Consider the following 23,794-nt stretch of genomic DNA (forward strand, 5'->3'; position numbering starts at 1 on the left):
ATTTATAGGCACAGAGGCTGACCACCGCCCTTAAAGACAAACAGCCCCCTGCTCACAAAGCAAACCCGTCTATTCACTTCCTGAAAGAGCATGCAGGCCCAGTGAATGGCGCAACATGGCAGGAACGGTCCTCAGGCTACTTAGTGTTTATGTTGCTTTATGTGAGCATGTTCTTTTCTTGCAGAAATTTCACTGTGTTTGATTATAGAGCTTCTCCTGGTCTTGCTGGGGAAGACAGGGGTGCATGCACTGCATTAGGTCTCAAGTATTCTCAATTCCTAAACCCATCCGTCCTCCAGGAATTTGAATAAGACATTGTGACCCTGGGCCACTCTTATTCCAATTGTGAACATAGTTGACAGCTTACTGTGCCCGAGACATTGTGTCAAGTGTCTTTTTAACTCACTGCCACATTTCATATTACAGGTCCCTTTTGTAGTAGGTGCTGTTGTTATTCTCATTTTTCAGTAAAAGAAACAGACTCAGAAAGGTAAAGCCCACAGCCAGCAGGTGGCAGAGCAGTATCTCACTCCAAAACTCGCCCTTAATGTCCACAGCCTGCTGCCTCTTCAGCCCTCAGATGGAGCCCTTTATGCAGGGTACACTTTCAGATAGGGGCTCTCATTCCTCCTGGCATCTCTGTCTGGGACCTTGCTGCATCTCCTGGAGCCCAGTGAAACCTCTCTTGGCAAAGACGTTTGAGAGACATTGACAGAAAATAACTCACGTTGACAGGACTGACGTTGGAGTGTTTCAGTTCGAGTTTTAGTTTACTGTGTGGAGAAAGAGAAGTGTGGGTCACTAGGCCATGACTTCCATGTTCTTGTCACCCTAGGGAAATCTCTAGTGTGCTGGGGGCAAAGGCCTTTTGCCTGGTTGCAGATGGTTCTGCTGCAGCGTGTTGCTTGTGGGTTTAAAGCATGCGTTGTGATATGGGAGGAAGTACCATTGTTAAAAAGAATATTTGCTGAGCGTTTTCATGAAGAAATAAGTGGAAGCTGGGCGTGGTACACGCCTATCATCCCAGCAACATGGAGGCTGAGGCAGGAGGTGGGCGAGTTCCAGTCAGCCTCAGCAACTTAGTGAGGCCCTGAGTGACGCAGTAAAGCCCTGTCGTGAAAATTAAAAAGATGAAAAGGGCTGGGGATGTGGCTCAGAGGTAAAACACCCTTGGGTTCGATCCCCAGTACCTCCACCAAGCAAACAAACAAAAAGATGTGGGGCTTGGCACAGAGGACACGAGGGATAGAGGACAGGTGCCAGCCCCACCTGGACTCTTTCTGGATTGATGGTCAGCTAAACACACAGTTGCGTATTGATGGGAATCTTGGCAAGGGAGCAGTAGGCAGTGGGTTGGGGCACTTCCGTCCATTCAAAATCTCCACTTGGTGATGGCTGACACTTTCTCAATTAGAGGTAAAGTCCTTGTGGACACAGACTCAAATCCTACCCTCCACCTTGACCTGGACTATTCCTTTGCAGAAGCCCCAGCTCCTCTGAAGCCTGGGGGGCAGAAGTGAGGGGCCTAGAGTGACAGGGGACCTGAAGATAAGTGCTGCCACCTGGCAGTTCTTCCCACCTCCAGCTTTCTGCCCGAGTCATTACCGCTGTGCCATTTCCAGAGGGTACCCAGTTTGGAGGCTGTCCCAGATCTGGTGGAGATGTTTCCAGGGGTCATCTTGAGTCCTTAGTGAACCAGGCTGGATGCTCTGGCCACTGTGGGCATGACCCTGCCCCACCCTCATTCCTCTCCCCACCCCTGGTGTCTTACCTTCCTGTGGTCACTGAGCCGACGATCCTATTGGAGTCCACACTGATGGTGATGGAGAGGTTGGTTTTCTAGAAAAGTAAAACGTAGGCATCTTGTTGGTTCCTGGTCCAAGAAACCCCAGGCCATATGGCCATGTGGGACAAATGGGCAAAAGCAGCCATGCAGAATTATGGATGGCTGACTGGTGGCCCCACAGCTGGCACTAAGCAAGGTGAACTGAGGCTTCATTCTCCCTTTTACTTTTATTTACTTGGTGGTGGTACTGGGGACTGAACCCAAGGGTGCTCTGCTACCTACCTACATCCCCAGAACCTTTTCATTTTAGTTGAAGACAGATCTTGCTAAGTTGCCCAGGCTGACCTCAAACATGTGGTCCCCTTGCTTCAGCCTTCTGAGTTCCTGAGATTATAGGTGTGTGCCACAGTACCTGGCAAGGGTCTCCATTTTAATGGATACATTGAGAAGGGGAATAAGCCCACACTTAAAACAGCGCAAATCAGCAGGGATACTGTAGTCTGTAAATGTGACCGAGTGCTTTGGAGTGGACTACCAACGGACTTCATGGAGCCCCTGAGCCCTGGAGAATTTTAGGCATCACTTACTGACACCCATCTTTGAGACTGAGGATTGGCCTGCTGAGGGATGGCATTGGGCCAGGTGATAGACTCTGTCAGTCCCTCAAAGCCCCATGCCAGCTGTGATGATCAGCTGTCCACTTGGGCCACTTCTCATCAGGAAGGGAGCTCCTACCTGTAATATCTGGTTGAGTGTTTGGGTGGCATCATTGGACAGCTCCATTTGAAACCTGACTGATGTCCCAGAGACTGTGACAGGAAAAAGGGAACTCGAGTGTGTCTCAGCCAAAGGACAGAAGGCTGGCTTCTGCTCAGGTGTGGACAAGGTCAGCATAGGCTTGAATGGTGGCCAAGAAGTATTAAAAATGAGAAACGTGGCAGAGACTGGGTTTACCAAGACCCATTTCCTTTATCTTCTGGGCACACAGTTGGACTACATTTCCCAGCCTCCTGTACAGTTGGGTGCGACCATGTGACTAAATTTTAGCCAGTGGATGGTGGGCGTAAATGATGTGAGCTACTTAAAGACCTGGTCCATTAAAAGACCTGTACAATCTTCTACTCACTTTTCCCATCTACCAAACTGTATGAAGGGGACTCTGTAAAGCCTTAGAGGAGGGAGGAATCACAAGGCAGAAGGAAGCTGGGTCCCTAAATGGCCATGTGGAAGGCCACCTGCCACCCAGAAACATCTGACTGACTTCATGTGAATGAGACTAATTTTTCTACTAGAATTTATTTTTATTATGGCAGTTAGCATGTTTGGTATTCTTTAATTGTTTTACTTTTATACTTTTTTGTTGTTGGTTCTGGGAATTGAACCCATGTGCACTTAACCACCGAGCCACATCCCTAGACCTTTTTATTTTTTATTTTGAGACAGAGTCTCACTAAGTTGTTTAGGGCCTCACTTAACTGCTGAGGCTGGCTTTGAACTTGTGATCCTCCTACCTCAGCCTTCCGAACTGCTGGGATTACAGGTGTGCACCACTGTGCTCAGCTAATATTTTATTTTTAAAAAATAGCTTGATTGAGATATAATTCACTTGACATACATTTCACCCACTTAAAGTGTACAACTCAATTACAGCCACAATCAATGTAGAACATTTTAATTCCCAAAAGGAAACCATCAGCACTCAAGAGCTTATGTTGCCAACCCCCCAGCCTCAGGTTATCAAGCAACTACTTCCTGTTTGTATAGACTTGCCTGTTAGGGACATTTCATATAAATGGAATCACACAGTATGTGGCCTTTTGTTACTTCCTCCTTTCATTTACCATAATACTTTGAAAATTCATCTGTATCGAAATGTGTATCAGTATATGGTGCATATCGTCATTCTTTTTTTTTGGTACCAGGGATTGAACCCTGGAGTGCTTAACCACTGATCCACATCCCTAGCCCTTTTTTTTTTTTTTTTCCGGTACTGGGGATCGAACCCAGGTCCTTGTGCACGCAAGGCAAGCACTCTACCAACTGAGCTATCTCCCCAGCCCCCTAGCCCTTTTTATTTGTTTCTTCTTATTATTTTTTAAAAATATATATGTGTGTGTGTGTGTGTGTGTGTGTGTATGTGTGTATGTATTTAGTTGTAGATAGACACAATTCCTTTGTATTTTTATGTGGTGCTGAGGTTTGAACCCAGGACCTCACAAATGCTATGCAAGTGCTCTACCACTGAGCCACAGCCCCAGGCCCCCTTTTTATTTTTAATATTGAGACAGGGTCTCACTCAATTACTTAGGGCCTCACTAGGTTATCGAGGCTGGCTTTGAACTTGTGATCCTCCTGCCTTAGCCTCCTGATCTTTATTCTTTTTATTGATGAACAAAATCCCATTGTATCGATATATCATACTTTGTACATTCAGTTAATGGACATTGGGTTTTGTAAGTTCTTCAGCTGGTAGCTTAGATTATTGGTTTGAAAACTTTTTTCCATTAATTTCCCTCTCAGCACTGCTTTAGCTGTGTCTTGTCAATTTTGATATGCTGTATTTTTATTCCATTTCCTATATTTTAATTTTTTTTGATCCATGGATTACTTAGAAGTATATTATATAGTTTGCAAGTGTTTGGGGATTTTCTTGTTATCTTTCTGTTATTGATTTCTGGTTTATTGTGGTTGGAGAAGACACTCTATGATTTCAAATCTTCTTAATTTATCAAGGCTTGTTTTATGACCTAGGATATGGCCTATCTTAGGATATAGACATTTGAAAAGAGTGTGTATCACTGTTATGGGTCATGTTATGAGGGTTCTTTTTATCTTTGTTTGGTTCCAGAGATTGAACCCAGGGGGGATTAACCACTGAGCCACATCCCCACCCCTTTTCACTTTTTATTTTGAGACAGGGTTTCACTAGGTTGCTTAGGGCGTCACTAAGTTGTTGAGGCTGTCTTTCAACTTGTGATTCTCCTGAGCTGCTGTGATTATAGGCACGCACCACCGTTCCCACGTGAGTGTTTTTAAAAAACCTATGAGAAAAGTCTGTTGGTTGTGTTAAGTTCTATATCTGAGCTGATTTTCTATCTAGTTGTTTTATCAGTCACTGAGAGCAGGTGTTGAAGCCTCCAGCTACAGTCAAGTCTTGTTATTTGGGGTAGTTAAGTTCTATATATTTGCTGTGTACATGGGATTAGTGATACTAAAATCATTGCCCTTTGGGGAAATTCAAGGTTAAGTTCCTTTATGCCTCTTGACACATTTTGTCAACAGATCAATATATAACTTTGTTTTATGAGTGTTTAGAGATACCTTACTTAATAAATATTATTGATTCCTTAACACTGAACTCGTAGCCAATGGCACTATAACTCATGCCTGTGTAAAGTGTATGTAACACACACATTTCCTTTGCTAGGCACAATTACAGCCTTCTTGTGCTTAAGAATACTAGAATTCTAAAAAAAAGAGGAACTTTTAAAAATATTAAATGTAAAAAAAAAAAAAGAAGAAGAAGAAGAAAAAGAAAACTAGAAATCTGGCTTCCTAGTTGGCCTTTGCTGGCTTATGGGTGGGCATCATTATTTTTCTCTAGTGTTTGACTAGAGAGAGAAGGTTTTTGTTGTTGTTGTTTGTTTATTTTTTCCCCCTTTTTGGTCTGTGCTGTTCTGGGCTGTTTACTTTTTCAGCTCCAGTTTGGTATATAGGAAGCAGGGAACTCATTCCTAGGGTGTTCTTCATTCCCTAGATATCTAGCTCATCTGCTTTCTCTCACCTTTATGAGTCTTCTTACATTTGTTTTATATATAATGTCTAGGGTTTTTGGTTGAACTTAGCAGGAGATATAGGGAAATGGACATCTATTTTATCTTCTTAGAATTGAAAGTGTCCCTTTTAAAGTTCTCTTTTGTTATTGAATTATGAGAGCTCTTTATACATTCTGGATACAAATTCCTTATCAGGTTGATATTCTACAAATACTTTCATTCCATGGGTTGCCTTTTCACTTTCTTGGTGTCCCTTGAAGCACGAAAGTTCTTAATTTTGATGAAGTTCAATTTATCTGTTTTTAATTTTGTTGTTTATGTTTTTAGTGTTTATTTTTGAAAATTTTTGCCTAACCCATATAGATTTACTGCCATGTTTTTTTTCTAAGAGTTTAATGTTTTAGGTCTGATATTTAGGTCTGTGCCCACTTGGAGCTAATTTTGTTGTGTAGTGTAAGAAAGGGGTATAATTTCATTCTTTTGCATATGCATATCCAGCCTTATTTATTGAGGAAAAAACTATTTTTCCACATTGAATTGTGTTGGTCTCCTTGTTGAAAATCAACTGACCATAAAGATGAGGGTTGGGGCTGGGGAGATAGCTCAGTCGGTAGAGTGCTTGCCTTGTAAGCACAAGGCCCTGGGTTCGATCCCCAGCACCCAAAAAAAAAAAAAAAAAAAAAAAAGATGAGGGTTTATTTCTAGACTCATAATCTGTTCTATTGATTTACATATTTAGCCTCGATTATCATAGCCCTATGGTCGGTTTTGAAATAGCAAAGTGTGAGTCTTCAGCTCTATTTTTCTTTTTCAAGACGGTGTCAGCAATTCTGGGTAACTTGAATCTCCATGTGAATCTTAGGATCAGCTTGTCAGTTGACAAAAAATTGAACTGGAATTTTGTTGAAATTGTAAATCAGTTTAGACAGTGATGCCAAATACTATACCTTCTTTAAACAGGCAATTTGATGTGTTGGGAGCGTTGGCACATGCCTATAATTGTAGAGATGTGAGAGGCTGAGGCAGTAAGATCGCAAGTTTGAGGTAAGCCTCAGCAATTTAGCAAGATCCTCAAGCAACTTAGCTAGACCCTGTCTCGAGATAAAAAATAAAAAGGACTAGGGATGTTGCTCAGTGGTTAAGCACCCCTGGATTCAATCCTCAGTACCAAGAAAAAAAAAGGTAATTTGATGATTTTTATTTTAACAAGTTAAGTGATGGGAGGGATGTTTTAAATGTAAAAAAGTTACAGTAAACATCTGGGTGCAGTGGTGCTTGCCTGTAATCCTAGTGACTTAGAAGGCTGAGGCAGGAAGATCTCAAGTTGGAGGCCAGCCTGGGCAACTTAGCAAGACTCTGTCTCAAAATATAAAATCAAAAGGGCTGGGATGTGGTTCATTAGTAGGACCCCTGGACCCCCAAAATATGTATATATGTAGACAGATAGTAAACAACTGTGAGAAAGTTAAAATGTTGAGCTCGGCTGGAGCAAATGCCTTGAGGTTTCTTGCCACTCTGACCGCACAGCAGTTGAAAACCCTGTCCCCAGGAAGCCTGGTCAGTTAGGCAGGCAGGGCCACCGAAGCTGCTGTAGAGAGGAAGGGCCTTCTGTGCGTATCAGCTGCGTGGCCACCTCTCATTGAGGGAGGGGCTTCCACCATGGCAAGCAAGACCCTTTGCTGCCTGGTCAGGGTCAGACTCACCGCCCTGAGCTGGAAGAGTGGCTTGCGGTCCGAGGAGCTGGGCAGGAGGGCGAAGGCTTGGACGTCCACCACGGGTGCGACGGCCACGTTTCCAGGGGTGAAATGCAGGCGTGGCTCTGATTCAGGCGATGCCTCCAGTTCTACCTCCATTTTGGGGTACAACCTGGCCAGCTGAAGAGGGGGAGCAGATGTTCAGAGCATGGCAGAGACCTCGGGGGCCCTGAGATGCCATGGGGAAGGCCAGACGGTCAGGTCCCCAGGGGCGAATCTCTAAGGGCCCTAAGCCAGCAGGGGAAATATCCCAGGATGGGGGAATTGCATTTTCCTGAAGCCCTGTCCCAGAGATGGCTATCAGGGTTGGCAGGGGCACCTTGACGAGGCGTGTGGGCGTGTATAAGTGACCATGGGTGGCCACCACCATGCCTTCCTACGCCAGCTTGCCTTGTCTGACGGTGAGTTTGGGGCTGGAGCCCGAATGCTCTGCTCTGCCTCCACCACTTTTCAACTAGGCCTCTGAGGGAACACCAGACAAATGCCGATGATTGTCAGCTTAGCCCCTGTCGTCAGCCTGCCCACGGCCCGTGTCTGTGCCTGGAGGGGCCTCTGTGTGCGCTGGTCGGCTGCTTTTATCTCCCATCCGAGAAGCTCAGGTGGGGGAAGATGCCATTGTCATCCCCGTTTGTCAAATGAGAAAACCGAGCCCAGCAAGGTCGAGTCCAAAGCTAGGAAACAGCAGACCCAGGATTCAAATCCAGATCTGTGTCCTTGTGCCACAAGGAGTCAGGGGATGACAGGAACCTATTTTACAAATTAGGAACTTTTTTACCTTCTTTTCTGATGGGTAAACTGTCTACACAACCCATCGATGTCCCAGTATAACCTCTAGATCTGGCCTCAGTGGGGTACATGGCTTGTCCTGATGTCCCAGTATAATCTCTAGATCTGGCCTCGGTGGGGGACGTGGCTCGTCCTCTGTGAGCAGTGGGCAGAGTCTTACCTGAGGAGCCAGCACCCTGAAGGAGCCCAGGGGCAGCTGCAGCAGGACAAGCAGGAAGTTGCTGGAGAAGCAGGACAGCAGAGTGGTTAGAGGAGAGGACCCTGAGCTCAGAGAGCCATCGTGTGGCCGAGTCATGGGCCGCAGGCCTTGTTGGGCTCTTCCTCTGTGGAGGGAGCACAGCCGTGCTTGTCTTACAGGCTGCACGCGGGGCAAATGAGACCACGTGTGGGTGACGTGCTGAGAGCAGGGCCCGGCATCGGAACCCTCTCAGTGTCTGTTGTTACCCTCTCAGTGTCTGTTGTTATCGGTTGTCTCAGGATGGTGCCCCAGGGCCAGCCCAGCCCGTCACCCCATCTGGCCTTTCACGCACTCTCACCATGGCTCCCGAATCCCCTCCGGCTTCTCTCGTGGAGCCTGTTCTTGCCCCACTCCTGCACTTGCTGATCTTCAGGCTCAGCAAACCCTGTCCACCCCTGGCCACAGCCCGCCCTCCTTCATCTCCCTTCTTCCGGAGTGCCGCACTCACTCGGCTGCTTCTGTGGCACTACCACAGGGTGGCCACGGAGGTGGCTGCTCAGACCTCCCTTCGGGTGGACGAGCTGCAGGGAGGATCACTGCCCTTCAGCCCTGCCTCCTTCCTGGGCAGACCCCATGCTGACCATGCTGAGGTCACGCACTTCCTAGGCGGAGTCGGTGGAGAGCTCAGTGCTGGTGCTGGAGAGCCAGGTGTCCAGCTAGCCACCCAGGACAACGACCAGACCGCAGCATCTCCTAACCCTTCCTGGTTACCATAGTGCAAGCAGGAGGCGAAACAGAAAGGGTGCTGGCTCCCCTCTGTTCTGCTGTCCCCAGGAATGGCTCTGGGCCGCAAGGATAGATGTGTCAGGCAGATGGGGGGATCATGTCATTGCCAAGAGAGCCCCAAACAAAAGGGTCCTTTGTTGTATGAACCCAGAGGGCAGAGGTGAGTGAAGGATGAGGGGAAGGGCAGGCGCAGAAGACTACTCAGTACTAAGTACCCATCCAGAGTTGAGGAAACTGTCTCCGGGCTCCAGTAGGGATCTGGGCATTGGCCGGGAAGGAGGTGCCCAGGCTGGCAATGCAGATCTGCACACACAGGGTTGTGTCCAGCTGAGCCCTTGACTACCAGACCCTCCAGAGACTGCGGTGCACCGGCCACACACCAGGTCTGGCCTGGGAAGACCCGTCAGGTACAGCCTTGGCAATTACTTGTGTCTGGGCCTGAAAGATGGTAAATGGGCCTTAGCCTGAAGCCAGACTCCTCAGCTTTGTTTGATAAAGGACCCCTCTCAGAGCAGTCTGTGCCCTGGGGCTCTCCATCAGCTTGGCCGAGACCGCAGCCTCAGGCTCCTCTGCCAGTCTTGCTCCCTTCACAGGGATGGGAGCACGTTGAAGGCTGAGGGTCTCCCATGCGTTCCTCTCCCTCTCCTTTCTCCTTCCTGTGCGCTGTGATGAGTCTGCTTCTTGTCACCTGCTTCTGGGAGGACTGGGTGTGGCGTGCGTTTTAGTCAGCTGTTTTTGCTCCTGTGACTAACGGACCCAACCAAAACAACTGTAGAAGAGGGAAAGTTTATTTGGAGGCTTACGGTTTCAGAGGTCCCCATCCACAGACAGCCAGCTCCATTCCTCAGGGCTCGAGAAGAGTGTGGCAGAGGGAGCAGCTCGCATGGTATCAGGAAGCAGAGAGAGTCCACGGGCTAGATATGTGCCCCACGGCCACGCCCAGCCCCACCTCCTGCAGCCACGCCCACCACTTCCCTTACCGGTTCATCCCATCAGGGGATTAATTCACTGACGGGGTCAAGACTCCCCCAACCCCATCGTTTCTCCTCTGAACTGGAATTGTCTCACACGTGAGCTCTTAGGGGACACATCTGAACCATAAGAGCATGCCATAGTTTATTTTTTTTAAAGTACAGTTAACAGTTATGCTAATGAGCACAGACATCAAGCTCTTTACGGAGAGTATCACACACGATCCCTGGGGATACACACTATCGGGAGCCACGTGCACAGAGAGGGAAGGCGAGGCACAGTTTGGAGTTGAACCCAGACGTTTGGCAGGCTCCGACTCCTACATTCTTCCCTGGGCTCCCTACGGCTCCCTACAGCACCTGACGGGTCTCTGGTCCCATCTGAACCCTCTCCCCGTGCCCAGCCTCCTTCCCGCTTCCCTCCTCTACTCACGTGCTCATTTTGGATGGTGACGTTCATGAGCCCAGCCTGGTGGTAGACCCTGCTGGCTGTGTTGAAGACATACTCGGAGACTGCGAAGTAGACCATGCGGTCATATTGTTGGGGCAGCGTCACGGTGGGGGCATCAAAAGGAACTGGGGTGCGCCAGCTTTGGCTGAAGAATTCACCCTGGGGATAGAGGGCTTACCAGTCACCCCAGTTCCTGCCAGCGAGGGCGAGGGTCTCAGGCAGAAGCACCCAAAGCCTGCCAGGGGGAGGCGCCCTGTGCCCTGGGGGCAGCTGGGGTGGCGGTTCCTCTCCAGAGTGCGGGGTCAAGGGTGCTCAAAGACCCCTCCAGACCTGCAACCCTGGCTTCCTGAACCCACCCATCAGAGTGGCATCCCTGTGAGTGGACCATGGGTCCTGTGTTCTCAGGGCCCAAGACACAGGAGGCACAGCCCTGGACACGGAGCTCCTCCACCCGGGTTGGAATCCTGCATCCTCTAGACCTCGGGCCAGTCACCAGCTTCCTTGTACCTCAGTTTCCTCACCTGCCAAATGGGGACGGGACTAAAGGTACGAAATCCTGGTCAGCTCGGGCCCCAGCAAGAGGCAGGTAAGCGTGCGCTAGGGCAGCACCCCAGGGCCTGGCCCCCCACTGGGAGGTGAAGAACCCACCCTGGGGAGGCAGAGGGTGTGTCAGTCCCTGCTGCTGCTGTAAGAAATGCCACCGGATTCATTCCCCAAGGTTTGGGGCCACACTGAAGCCTCCTCGCCTCCCTAACCTGCTCCCACTGTCACCTCTCCTTCCTCCTGTGCCTCCGGCCTCCCTCTTGAGGGACCTGTGAGTGCACTGAGCCCAGCCGGACACCCCAGGACCATCTCCCATCTCCAGACGCCGTCACATCTGCAAGGCGCCTTTGCCATATGTGGTGACATTTACAGATTCTGAGAGTTAGGACGTGGACATCCTAGGGGGCCATCGGGCAGTCTGCTAGGGGCGATGCAGCATAGTGAGTGTCGCCTTGTGCATACAAGTGCCAGGTACCTGCTGGGACTCACGCACGTCATCTCACTTAATTCCTGCAAACGCTTAGGGGGTAAGGCTGTGATGATTTCAATTTAATAGAGGCTCAGAGAGGTTAAGTAACTCTCCCAAGCACCCCAGCACATAAGTGGTGGAGTTAGGATTCAAGCCCAGGATTCAGGATTCAAGCTGAACTTCAGATAAATTTGCCTCCTTGGTTCACAGACTCTGCGTTTAGGTCTTGGTCTGTTGTGCCTAGTCCCACAGGTGCCCACTGTGGGCACTGATCAGGGACAGTGACTAACTGATAGGTGCACTTGAAAGGAAAGGGAAAGCTGATTCTGAGAGGTGGAACTGATATTCTACCCGTCTTCAGTTCCAAGGTGCTTTCTCTATACCTTGAAGGGTGTGTCCACACCTTTAGAGGTCACCTGGGGAGCTCCTACCAGTCTGTAGTCAATACCAGCAACCTGGTCAATCATCATGGTGACTGTGGGAGGAAAGAGGTAGCCTATGAACACCCTGTTCTCAGCTCAATACAGTTGTGCAAGTTGTGTACTGCACAACTCCAGGGAACTCATTTACATGGAGGGTTTGGGGCTAATTCATGGTACCTTCAGCCAGAGAAAGGGACAAGGAGGGGAAGGTGAGGGGGGGGAGGGGGAGAGGGAGAGAGGCAGGGAGGGAGGGAGAGAGAGGGAGGGAGGGAGGGAGGGAGGGAGGGAGAGAGAGAGAGAGAGAGAGAGAGAGAGAGAGAGAGAGAGAGAGATCGCCTTAATTATCCACTCTTCTCATTCAATTGAATCCAGGAGTTTCTCCAAGCTATATCCAAAGCTATATCCCAAGCTATATCCAAAGCTATATCCCAAGCTGCCCCCACCCCTTTTGAGACAGGGTCTCACTGAGTTGCTGAGACTGGCCTAGAACTTGCAGTCCTCCTCCTCAGCCTCCCTGTTTTCTGGGATTACAGGCATGTGCCACACACTGGCCCCATTCAATATTTTATTGAGCACCTGCTGTATACCAGGCATGACGCAGGTACTGAAGAAACAGCTATGAGTAAGATGGTGGAATCCTGTCTTCTTAGAGTCCAGAGCGGAAACAGGCAACCAGATACTTGAGCGAATAAATGTACAATTGCAGCTGTATCGGGTAGCAGAAGGCCACAGGGTGCCAGCCATATAAGGAACGGGCGGAGAAGTGCTGGCAGCCTAGCTTGGACAGGAAGCCAAGCAGGGTTTCCGAAGGAGGGGTTGCTGGGCTGTGATCTGGAGGAGGAGGAGGTGTGGAGTGGGGGCGGGGGTGCACACGGGGAGGCGGTCCTGGCAGAGGGAGCAGAAAGGAGTGGTGACTGGGGGATTAACGGGCTCAGGTGGTTGGACCAGTTGGGGCGGGAGAGGGATGACGCTGGAGACCCGGATGGGGTAGCCAGGGCCTGCTCCCCAAGGCTGGGCTCAGCTGAGAGCCACAGGAGTCTGAGATGGGTCTCCAGCCCTGTGTCCCTGTGGCAGCAGAGGGCGAGGCTGGGAGGGCTGCAGCCAGGCCCAGGGATTTCAGCACCCCCGTTTTGCTAAAGCAGCTGGCGCCGGCCAGCACTTGATCCTCCCAGGTGGCTGCAGCCCTGCGCCTGCTTAGGCGCCCAGTGGGCTCTGGAGTCCCACCGTGAACCCTTCCCTCCCTTGTCTCTAGAGAACAGACCCCAAGAGAGGTGGTCAGCCCATAGCCAACTCTGCAGGATGGAAATTCTCCCAGGGTTGCCTCAGGGGTTCCAGGGGTGCCTGCCCAGTGACATGGCACCTGATGGCACCCAGAGAGGTCGGGGTGGGGGGCTCCAAACCTGGCAGAGTCCGGAGGTAGGGCTTCAGGCGCGAGGCAGTCGACTTCCCCACCATTTTGCAGATCTGCCGGAAGTGGGAGAGATTTAAGTGTGGGGAGTCCTTCCTCCGCCTCTCTCGGGGCCCCCAGCTCCCGCTTCCTCTCCAGGAGCCATGATGGCCTTCCGTCCTGCCGGCCCCTGTGTGCGTGCTGGGCGGGAACGTGATGGAAAGGAAGGACAGGCTGCTCGCCCCATCCGCACCCCGCGCTGGCCCCGGTTCCATTTGGACTGGCCTCTCGCACAGGAGGACCCGATTTCAGTTCCTGGGCTTTCCTGGATCCACATTAAAAGTGGCTGGCGGTTGAGCCAGCCTTGCCCTGGGGTCTGCTTTTGATACCGTCCCCAGTTCCACGTGGTGTCTGCAGTCAAGGCACCAAGAAGTGCAGCACTCAGACCCATTTATTAGAGAGCAGAGGGGACAAAGCAGAGGAGCGCCTTGGTACGGGGGGCAGCCCTGGCTCAGAGACTCCACCACCCATTCCCTGGCCCCCTTGAATCCTCCTCCTACTTGGTTTCTGAAATCGCCTTTAATGTCCCTCTGGGTACAACAGGGAGCCCTGTCTCAGCACGGTCAGATCCGCCGGCAGTAGTGACTGCGGCCACCAGAGGGCGCCAAAGCCAAGCAGAGGGGTTGGGCCATGGATTCCCGGTGCGTGGTCATGGGCGGCCAGCTTCTGCTGGATCCGCCAGTCACGGAGTTCCAGGCTGGGGAGATCCCAGCCTCGTCTTGTAATTTCCCAACTTGAGCAACTCCTACACATCTTCATGATTTTGTCTTTCTCACTTTTGAACTGTCATTTATACCAAGTGGTCTTTAAAAAAATCACACACATTTAATACAAATATAAAAATAAAAATATAAAAACTATCTCATTGTCAGTAGAAAACTGGTCTCCTTCCCAGGAATAACTGGGAAAATGAACACGAAGTCTTGAAAAAAATGCTCTGGAAGTCTGGCTAGATGCTGCTGCCTAATTAGATAATGCCCTCTTTTTATTTAGGGGGAGAAAAGTGTTCAGGATACAGTAAGCCCCCCTGAGACTTCCTGTCTTTGACATGAGAAGAGAAGACTGCAACTGGAGCTACTTATTCTTTCTGTCGTTCTACATAATTTAACACCAAGGCTTCCTAACACCTAAAATCAATCCTGGAGCTTTCTGCATTTTGAGAAGTATTGTTTTGGTGCAAAATTCCAAGCTAGCCAGAGGTTTCCAGGTAGACCCCACCAGCCTTTCCTGGAGCTGCCCAGGGAGCCAGCCCTCCCACGGCTCGGAATTGACCTCCTCAGGTCTTCTCCACCCTCCCCCAGGTCCCCTGGCCAGACATCCTCTTTCTGCAGAGCCACCTGGAACTTGGCGCTCACAGCTCTATGGGGAGTGAATTCAGTGCTGCCATCTGAACCTGTCCATGCCCTGGGCCCAGCCTCCCTGGCACTCATTTCCTCTCCTCTGGACAAGTGGCCTCAGGATTTCTCTGGCCTGTTTCCTATAATCATAGGGTAGTGACTGCAACCCAGGCTGCACTGCTGGGGAGCTCAGCTGGCTATGGAGATAGCCTTCCCCATTCACCAAGCTCTTACTCTGTCCCTGGGTACTCACCAGGTAAGTAGGCCACATCTCCCGGTCCTCACCACAGCCCAGCAAATACATGTACCTTGTGATTATTCCTATTTTATAGACAAGACTCCTAAGACTCAGAGAGGTTAGGTCAGTTATTCAAGACCTCACAGCCAGAAAACGACAGAGCTGGAATTTAAACTCAGAGCGTATGATTACAGAGCTCCAGTACTCGACAGGGAAGAGTCCAGGGGTGAGTCCAGTTGAGACAGGGCTGTGGAATGGTAAGTGCTCTAAGCACAACTTGTACACCAGATACTCTGGCTAGCTAATGAAGTCCTCACCTACCTTCTTCAAGGTAGGGGTCATTATCTCCAGCGAGTTCAGTGACTTGCCCCTCGGTACGTGGAGGGTAGACTGAAGAGGTACCTCTCTGCCTCCAAGACCAAGGCCCTCCCCACTGCTGTTCTCACTATGGTACATTTGGTGGTGGCTGTGGTGGGGTCTTACTTAGAAAATCATGTTCTTAAAGTGAGAAAGATACCCTAGATTCCCCCCCCCCAAAAAGTTTTAAGATATATTTTGTCATTTAAATCCACAGAACACCTGGTATTGAATTTTTGTATGGTGTGAGGGAGGGATCCAAAATCATTTCTTGTCAATATTTCTCTCTAGTATCACCTACAATTAAATAATCAAATGACACTTTGTCAGTTCCAAATGCCAGTTTAGCATATGTGATCACACAAACTTGAGAAAGCCTTGACATTTGCCTTTGCACCATGAACGAGGCGGGTGTTTCTAAGCAAATTCAAATGGTAACATACTTAAGGAAAGAGGTTCTTTCCAAATATCAAATACGCAGATGCTGGTGATTCATGTGCTATTAATGTGCTTATCCTTTTACCTGTTCTTCCAAGATGCTTTTGATATTGTTTTCAATTCTTTCATGGAAGAGATTCAGGATCCAGCTGGAGAGAAGAGGAAAGAAGGTCAGGATACATTTTAAGATGAACTGAGACTCCCAGGAGGAAGGCTGCCAGGGGATCTGAACTGTCCCCATTTCGTCCCAATGAGGGGACCCAGGTAGATGAATTTACTCCAAAGGGGGATAACCCTCAGTATAACTATGTACATCTCAAAGTCCACTTCCTCCCTACCCCCAGGTCTAAGAATGAGTAGCAGACCCTTTTCAGCCAATCACAGCCCATGCTGATTAGTCTAGGGAGGAGCTTATGGCTCCCTATGGAGGTGGAGGACCCTGTCTCAGGACGAAACCAACAGAGAAAAAAGCAGAACCAACAGCCAGAGATTCCCAGTGATGTTGGTGAAACACCTGGACCCAATCATGGCTTCAGATCCATCCCCTGGCTTCCATGTGAACTGCTCGAGTCCATTTCTACTTCGGTGCTGGGGATGAAACTCAGGGCCTCGTGCATGCTGGGCAAGTGCTCTGCCACTGAGTGACACCCCCAGCCCAGGTGTGTTCTTAAATGCATAAGCATCGGAGTTGAATTTTTGTGACTTTCAACTTAAAGGAGGCTAGTAAATTGAGAGGTCAAAGTTCTTGAGGTCGGGCTGGGGAGAGATGTGGACTGAGGAGGATAACACACACGAAGATGCTCAACGTCATTCACAACATGATAAGCACTAATTAAAGTGGGCACACCCTCACTCTTCAGATGGACTAAAAGCTACATCTTTGATAACATAATGTTAGTGACAGTATGAGTAATCAGACACTTTCCCACGTTGCTAGTGGCAATGGAGACTAGCGACCCCCTCTTGGAGGGCAATTTGTTAATACATATTAAAGGTACATATCCCTTGGTCTGTAATTCCACAAACATTTATCCTATAATTGCTTGGTCTAGGTGCCACATGACACTATGCACAAGGCTATCCTTTCTGTCACTGAAATGGCCAAAAGATTAGGATACCGCCCCCAAAACTAAAAAGTTCATCAACAGATTTCTGATAATACAGGGTAGTATCTCCTTGTAAGGGAATATCTAGAAAAGGAAACTTATTTTCTGATGTGGAAGAATTTCCAAATACACACTAAGTAAAGAAAAGCTAGGGACATAAAACTGTATATGGCATGCTCCTCTCTGTGTAAAAACTTTATAAAAGACTCAATACCCACCGTGCAGTCAGAGACTCTCAGGAATGACACCTAAGACACTCGACTTGGTTTTTGCTATCACAGAGAGTTGATTGGCAGGGGAACCAAAGTGCAGAGATTACCCCACCTGTACCCTTTGCACACCTTGAATTTTGAATCATGTGGACAAATTATCTATGAAAAACATTTGAAAACTTTAAGGTTTAAAGTGGGGGTAAAGCCTATTATTTCTACCTTCCTCAAACCTGCCAAACAATTTTTCCAGCAGATCAGCAGTTTAGTTTAGTCACTTGCTAATCTCATGGAGATCAGATGAACCTAAGCCACTGCAGATAAAGTCACCTGCAGAGGATCCCTCCGACTACAGACACCACTCTTGCAGGAGCGTGGATCAGAACAGGGTTCTCACACCATGTTCTTCTGAAGACTGAGGTAAGGAGGAGAGGTTGTTGGAAACACATGGACTAAGTTACTTGAGTTACTCTGGCAACATTTCCTCTCCCGTGAAGTTTTCTTTACCATTCAATGCTTGTTGGCTGGATGACTGGTAATGTTTGGTACAGATGCAGAAACATTACATAGGCATGTGTATTATAGATCCTTGTAGTAAAAATCAGATACATATGTTTTCTGAGTTCTGCAGAAAGCATCCTGAACTTCCCAGGGCTCTATCCCATGAGCAAACCTGGGACCCAACAGTCCGCCTGAACCCTGGATGGGTCTGAGCTGTCTGGCTGCTGCTGTAGAGACTATGGTTGGGAGCCCTGATAGCCATGGTTGGGGTATTGCTTCCAGTAAAACCTTCACCCCTTCTACACCCATGGGTACCCCTACTCCTTGAGTCAAATTCAACATATTGAAGCAGTAAGAGATTTTCCATGGATCACAGACCACACGAAGCCATCTGGAACTCCTTCCCTGCCTTTCTGCCCAAATTCAGCCTCCTCCCCCACCTCCACTTCATCACCTGCCTGTGGCCCATCATCTCTCACCTGGACTACTGCCTCTGCCTGCGACCCCTCGCTTTCCATTCACACTGCCCCACTCCAATCTCTCCCAAAGATGCTCTATCTAGAAGATCCCAAATATTCCACCAGAAAACCTCTAGAACTCATAAATGAAGTCAGCAAAGTAGAAGGATATAATAAAACCAGCACCCATAAATCAAATGTGTTCCTATACATCAGTGATAAATCACTGAAGGAGAAATTAAGAGAACTATCCCATTCACACTCACAATCTCTCACTCTCACACACACACACACACACACACACACACACACACGAAATAGCCTAAAAAAAAAAAAAAACTTGGGAATCGACATAACAAAAGAAGTGAAAGACCTCTACAGTGAAACTACAGAACACTAAAGAAAGAAATTAAAGATGACCTTAGAAGATGGAAAGATCTCTCATGCTCCTGGATAGGCAGAACTAAAATAGCCATACTATCAAAAGCATTATGTAGATTTAATGCAACTCCTATTAAAATCCCAATGACCCTTCACTGAATAGAAGAAATTCAAACTAAAAAGTTTTTTCTCAGCACAGGAAACAATCAATAATGTGAAAAGAGAGCCTGCAGAGTGGGAGAAAATCTTTTCCACACACACTTCAGACAGAGCACTCATCTCCAAAGTTTATAAATAACTTAAAAAACTTTACACCCAAAATACAAAGAACCCAATCAATAAATGGGTTAAAGAAATGGGCAGACACTTCACAGAAGAAGATATAGAGGTGATCAACAAATATATGAAAAAGTGCTCATCATCCCTGGTAATTAGAGAAATGCAAATTAAAACCACCCTAAGATTTCATCTAACTCCAATTAGAATGGCTATTATCAAGAACACAAGCAATAATAAGTGTTGGCATGGATGTGGGGAAAAAGGCACATTCATACGTTGCTGGTGGAGTTGCAAATTGGTGCAGCCACTCTGGAAAGCAGTATGAAGTTTCATCAGAAAGCTTGGAATGGACCCACCATTTGACCCAGCTATCTCACTCCTCAGTTTATACCCAAGATGATGCAGGCACATCAAAGTTCATAACAGCTCAATTCACAATAGCCAGATTGTGGAACCAACCTAGATGCCCTTCAATTGACGACTGGATAAAGAAACTGTGGCATATATACACAATGGAATATTACTCAGCCATAAAGAAGAATAAAATTATAGCATTTGCTGGTAAATGGATGAAGTTGGAAAATATCATGCTAAGTGAAATAGGCCAAGCCCCAAATTCCAAAGGTCAAATGTTTTCGCTGCTAAGTGCATGACAATATATAATAATGGGGGGTGGCAGGGGGAAGAGAAGAATGAAGGAACTTTGGATGGTGTAGAGGAAAAAGGGGTGGGAGGGTGTGGGGATGGAAAAACAGTAGAATGAAACAGACAGTATTACCCTATATATATGTATGATTACATGAATGGTGTGAATATACATTGTGTACAACCATAGAAATGAAAAGTTGTACCACATTTGTGTACAATGAATCAAAATGTGTCTGTAAAAATAAAAAAATATTTTAAAAAATCCCAATGATGTTCTTCATAGAACTAGAAAAAGCAATCATGAAATTCATTTGGAAAAATAAAAGACACAGAATAGCCAAAGCAATCCTTAGCAAGAAGAGTGAAGCAGGAGGCATCACAATACCAGACCTTAAACTATACTACAGAGCTATAGTAATAGAAATGGCATGGTATTGGCACCAAAACAGACACATAGACCATTGGTACAGAGTAGGAGACACAGAGACAAACCCACATAAACATAGTTATCTCATACTACACAAAGATGCCAAGAACATACAATGGAGAAAAGATAGCCTCTTCGACAAATGGTTCTGGGAAAACTGGAAATCCATATGTAACAAAATGCAATTAAACTCCTATCTCTCACCCTGCATGAATCTCAACTCAAAGTGAATCAAAGACTTAGGCACTAGAACAGAGACCCTGCAACTACTAGAAGAAAAATCTGGCCCAAATCTTCATCATATTGGCTTAGGACCTGCCTTCCTTAACAAGACTCTTAAAGCACAAGAAATAAAATCAAGAATCAATAAATGGGATGGATTCAAACTAAAAAGCTTCTTCTCAGCAAAGGAAATAATCAACAATGTGAAGAGAGAGAGCCTACAGATTGAGAGAAAATCTTCACCACATACACCTCAGATAAAGCATTAATCTCCAGGATATATAAGAACTCAAAAATCTTAACACCAAAAAAAAAAAGCCCAAACAATAAATGGACTAAGGAACTGAATAGACACTTCACTGAAGAAATACAATCAACAAATATTTGAAAAAATGTCCAACATCTCTAGCAATTAGAGAAATGTAAATCAAAACTTCTCTAAGATTTCATCTTACTCTAGTTAGAATGGCAATTATCTAGAATAGAAACAACAATGTATGTTGTTGAGGATGTGGGGAAAAAGGTACACTCGTACATTGCTAGTGGGAATGCAAAATGATGCAACCACTCTGGAAAGCAGTATGGAGATTCCTGACAAAATCTGGAATGGAACCCAGCTATTCCATTCTTTGGTTTATACCCAAAGGACTTAAAATCGGCATGGTACAGTGGCATCAATGTTTATAGCAGCTCAACTCACAATAGTTAAACTATGGAACCAACCTAGATGTTCTTCAACAAATGTATGGATAAAGAAAATGTGGTATATATACACAATGGAACATTACTCAACCTTAAAGAAGAATGAAATTGTGGTATTTGCAGGTAAATGGATGGAGTTGGAGAATATCATGCTAAGTGAAATAAGTCAATCTCAAAAAACCAAAGGCCAAATGTTTTCTCTGATATGTGGATGCTAACTTATAATGGGGGGTGGCTAGGGAAGAAAAGAGGTACTTTGGATTAGGCAGAGGGGAGAGAAGGGAGGAGAGGGGGTCTCGGGTAGGAAGGACAGTAGAATGAATCTGACATTATTACCCTGTGTGCATGTAGGACTCCACTACTGGTGTGATTCTACGTCATGTAGAAGAACCAGGAGAAAGAGAAGTTATGCTCCATTTATGTATGATGTGTAAGAATGCATTCTACTGTCATATATAACTAATGAGAACAAATTAAAAAAATAAAAAAGAGAAAGAGTCAAATAATCTAAATACAGCACACAGAGTTTGGAACAAAGGATATAAGAGAGAAGAAAGATGAGAAGATAGAAAGAAACTGTCTTCCTCCCTGGTACCAAAAGCTTCATCCTCTCTATTTGTGTCTCCTCAGTATCCAGGGCTCACGATCAGTATGTTTCTTTTTGAGAGATTAAGGTAGGAGTGATGTGGAAGGTGTATCTAAATTTTCAACTGAGTCCAGTGAAGTCGCAATCATTGTTGGCATTAACAGGGGTTGTACCCATGAGGTCTGGGCTCCTTTCCTTTCTAACATGATGGATTTTCTATCTTGGCCCTTTCTCTTTCTCTTTCTATACATATTTTGGAAAGTTTATAGTGAAAAAGCAAACACACATAGGCATTAAATTATTTAATTATTACTTAATCTCTTTTTTTTCTGCCATGAACTCTTTTTTGGGATTGAACTCAGGGGCACTCTGCCACTGAGCCACACCCCCAGCCCTATCTTGTATTTTATTTAGAGACAGGGTCTCACTGAGTTGCTTAGCGCCTTGCTGTTGCTGAGGCTGGCTTTGAACTCGTGATCCTCCTGCCTCAGCTCCCAAGCCACTGAGCATTAACAGGGGTTGTACCCATGAGGTCTGGGTCTTTCTATTTCAGCTCGGTCATTCTTCACTCCTAGAATTTCCTGTAGATAGAAATACTGCTGGAATCCAGGACTTGGGTCCAGCTTGACGAACACGGACCCCACAGTGGAATGCCTTTAACAGTTAACTCCATATGCATTATCACATTTATTTAAACAAATAAAATGAGTGGCCCCATTCCCTAGCAAATCAGAAACATCTGGAATTAATACCTATGTGTTGAAGGCTTAATGTGGAATAATGAAAATGATTCAACAAATCCTGTTACATTAAATAATGTAATTGATCCTGGAAGAAAAAAAATCTTTGTCATTGTATTTTATCACAAAATCTATATTGCTGTGGGAATTATTGTAATTAGTGGTAATTTTGCTTTATTCTGGTATATACTTCAAATTTCTGCTATCTTCAGTACTTAAGAAAGGTTTGTTTCATTTGGTGGTTCTTTATCTTACTAGGTTTGACCAATATTACACATTAAAATAAAAATAAATAAAGATGCTATATTTTAAAGCACAGATCTGATTTTATCACCCCCACCTTCTTAAAATCCTTCAATGGCTTTCCACTGCCCTGTTGGATAAAATCCAGCGTCTGGTTCCTGCCTATTCCTTTAAATTCTTCTGGTAATCACCACCCCCATCCTTTTGAGGTACATTGACCTCTTTGTACTGCCTGGAAAGCACAGGCTTTTTCATGCCTCAGGATCTTTGCACATGCTTCTCCCTATGCCAATAAAGCTTTCCCTTCCTCTTCCTCATTTACTTGAATTCAAGGCTCATTTCTGATATTCTGTCTTTGAGGAAACTGTCTCCAATGCATAAGCTAGGTAAGTCCTTCTGCATTCAGAACATCTGGACTCTTTCCTTATGAGTATGTTATCATAATTATGTTGAGTGTGGTTCATTACATAAAAAAAAAAAATTAGGGTTGGGGATATAGCTCAGTTGGTAGAGTGCTTGCCTTGCAAGCACAAGGCCTTGGGTTCAAATCCCCAGCACTGCAAAAAAAAAATAATAATAATGTCTCTTTCCACAATCAGAATATAAATTACAGTGGGGTGGAGACCCTGTCTATTGCATCCTGTTTTATTCCTAGCAGGTAGGTCAGGATCTGGCATATAATAAATATTTGTTAAATGGACAAATTGGTAAAGTTGCAAACTCTCACATTTTGGTCAAGGCCAACGTTTTCTGTGTCTATATCCCTAGAATCCCAACCATGTAGCAGTCACCAACAACCAAATAGCTGAAATATTTTGCTGGGTGACACTGTGTGTGTGCGTGTGCATTTGTGTGTGCATGTGTGTGTGTGTGAGCTGCATAGAATTTCATGGATTTGCTCCTGAAAAACGGGAAGTGTGTCCACCTGTTGGGGTTTGGATATGAGAGGTCCCCCCCCAGAAGCTCCTGTGTCAGTGCAGGAGAGGAAATGGTTAGACTTGTGAGGGCTGTAACCTAATCAGTGGATTGATTCATCTGATGGATTAATAATTTGAAAGGACTACTGTCCTGGGAGATAACTGTAGGCAGGCAGGGTGGCTGGAGGAAACAGGTCACCGGGGGCGTGCCTTTGGAGTTTGTAATTTGTCCCTGGTGCCTTGCTTTTCCTGTTTTCTGGCTGCTGAGAGCTGAGCACTCTCCTCTGCTGTGCCTTTCCACCACGATGTTCTGCCTCACTTTAGGCCCAGAGCAATGGTGTCAGCCCACCATGGACTGAGACCTCTAAAACTGAGAGCCCCAGATAAACTTTTCCTCCCCTAAGTTGTTCTTCTCAGGTATTATGGTCACAGCAACAAAAAGCTGACTAGCACACCACCCAATTAAAACAGTGCTTTGAGGGTTACAGCCTCCACTAAATGCTTCCTTTCCCCTGTGGCAGACTCCAGCTGAGGGCTCCTAGCATTCGTGCACAAAACGGTTGGCAGGTGAGTGAATGAGCAACTAGTCGTCCCACGCAAGCACAGGATTACAGGCCCCCACACCATTTTTCCCCT

At 46.7% G+C, this 23,794-nt stretch overlaps 1 protein-coding gene across 1 annotated transcript; it reads right to left on the reverse strand.

Moving 5' to 3' along the window:
• Positions 1–607: 607 nt before the first annotated feature.
• On the reverse strand, positions 608–9,925 carry LOC124976259 (lipopolysaccharide-binding protein-like). Its single transcript, XM_047539220.1, has 5 exons — positions 9,870–9,925; positions 8,263–8,323; positions 7,266–7,436; positions 1,772–1,839; positions 608–773 (listed from the first exon to the last, which is right to left on the reverse strand). Exons 1-5 carry the CDS (start codon positions 9,905–9,907, stop codon positions 608–610), a joined length of 504 nt encoding a protein of 167 aa, XP_047395176.1. The 5' UTR covers positions 9,908–9,925.
• Positions 9,926–23,794: the final 13,869 nt, after the last annotated feature.

Source organism: Sciurus carolinensis, chromosome 2 (genome assembly GCF_902686445.1).
Source record: "Sciurus carolinensis chromosome 2, mSciCar1.2, whole genome shotgun sequence".
NCBI lineage: Eukaryota > Metazoa > Chordata > Mammalia > Rodentia > Sciuridae > Sciurus > Sciurus carolinensis.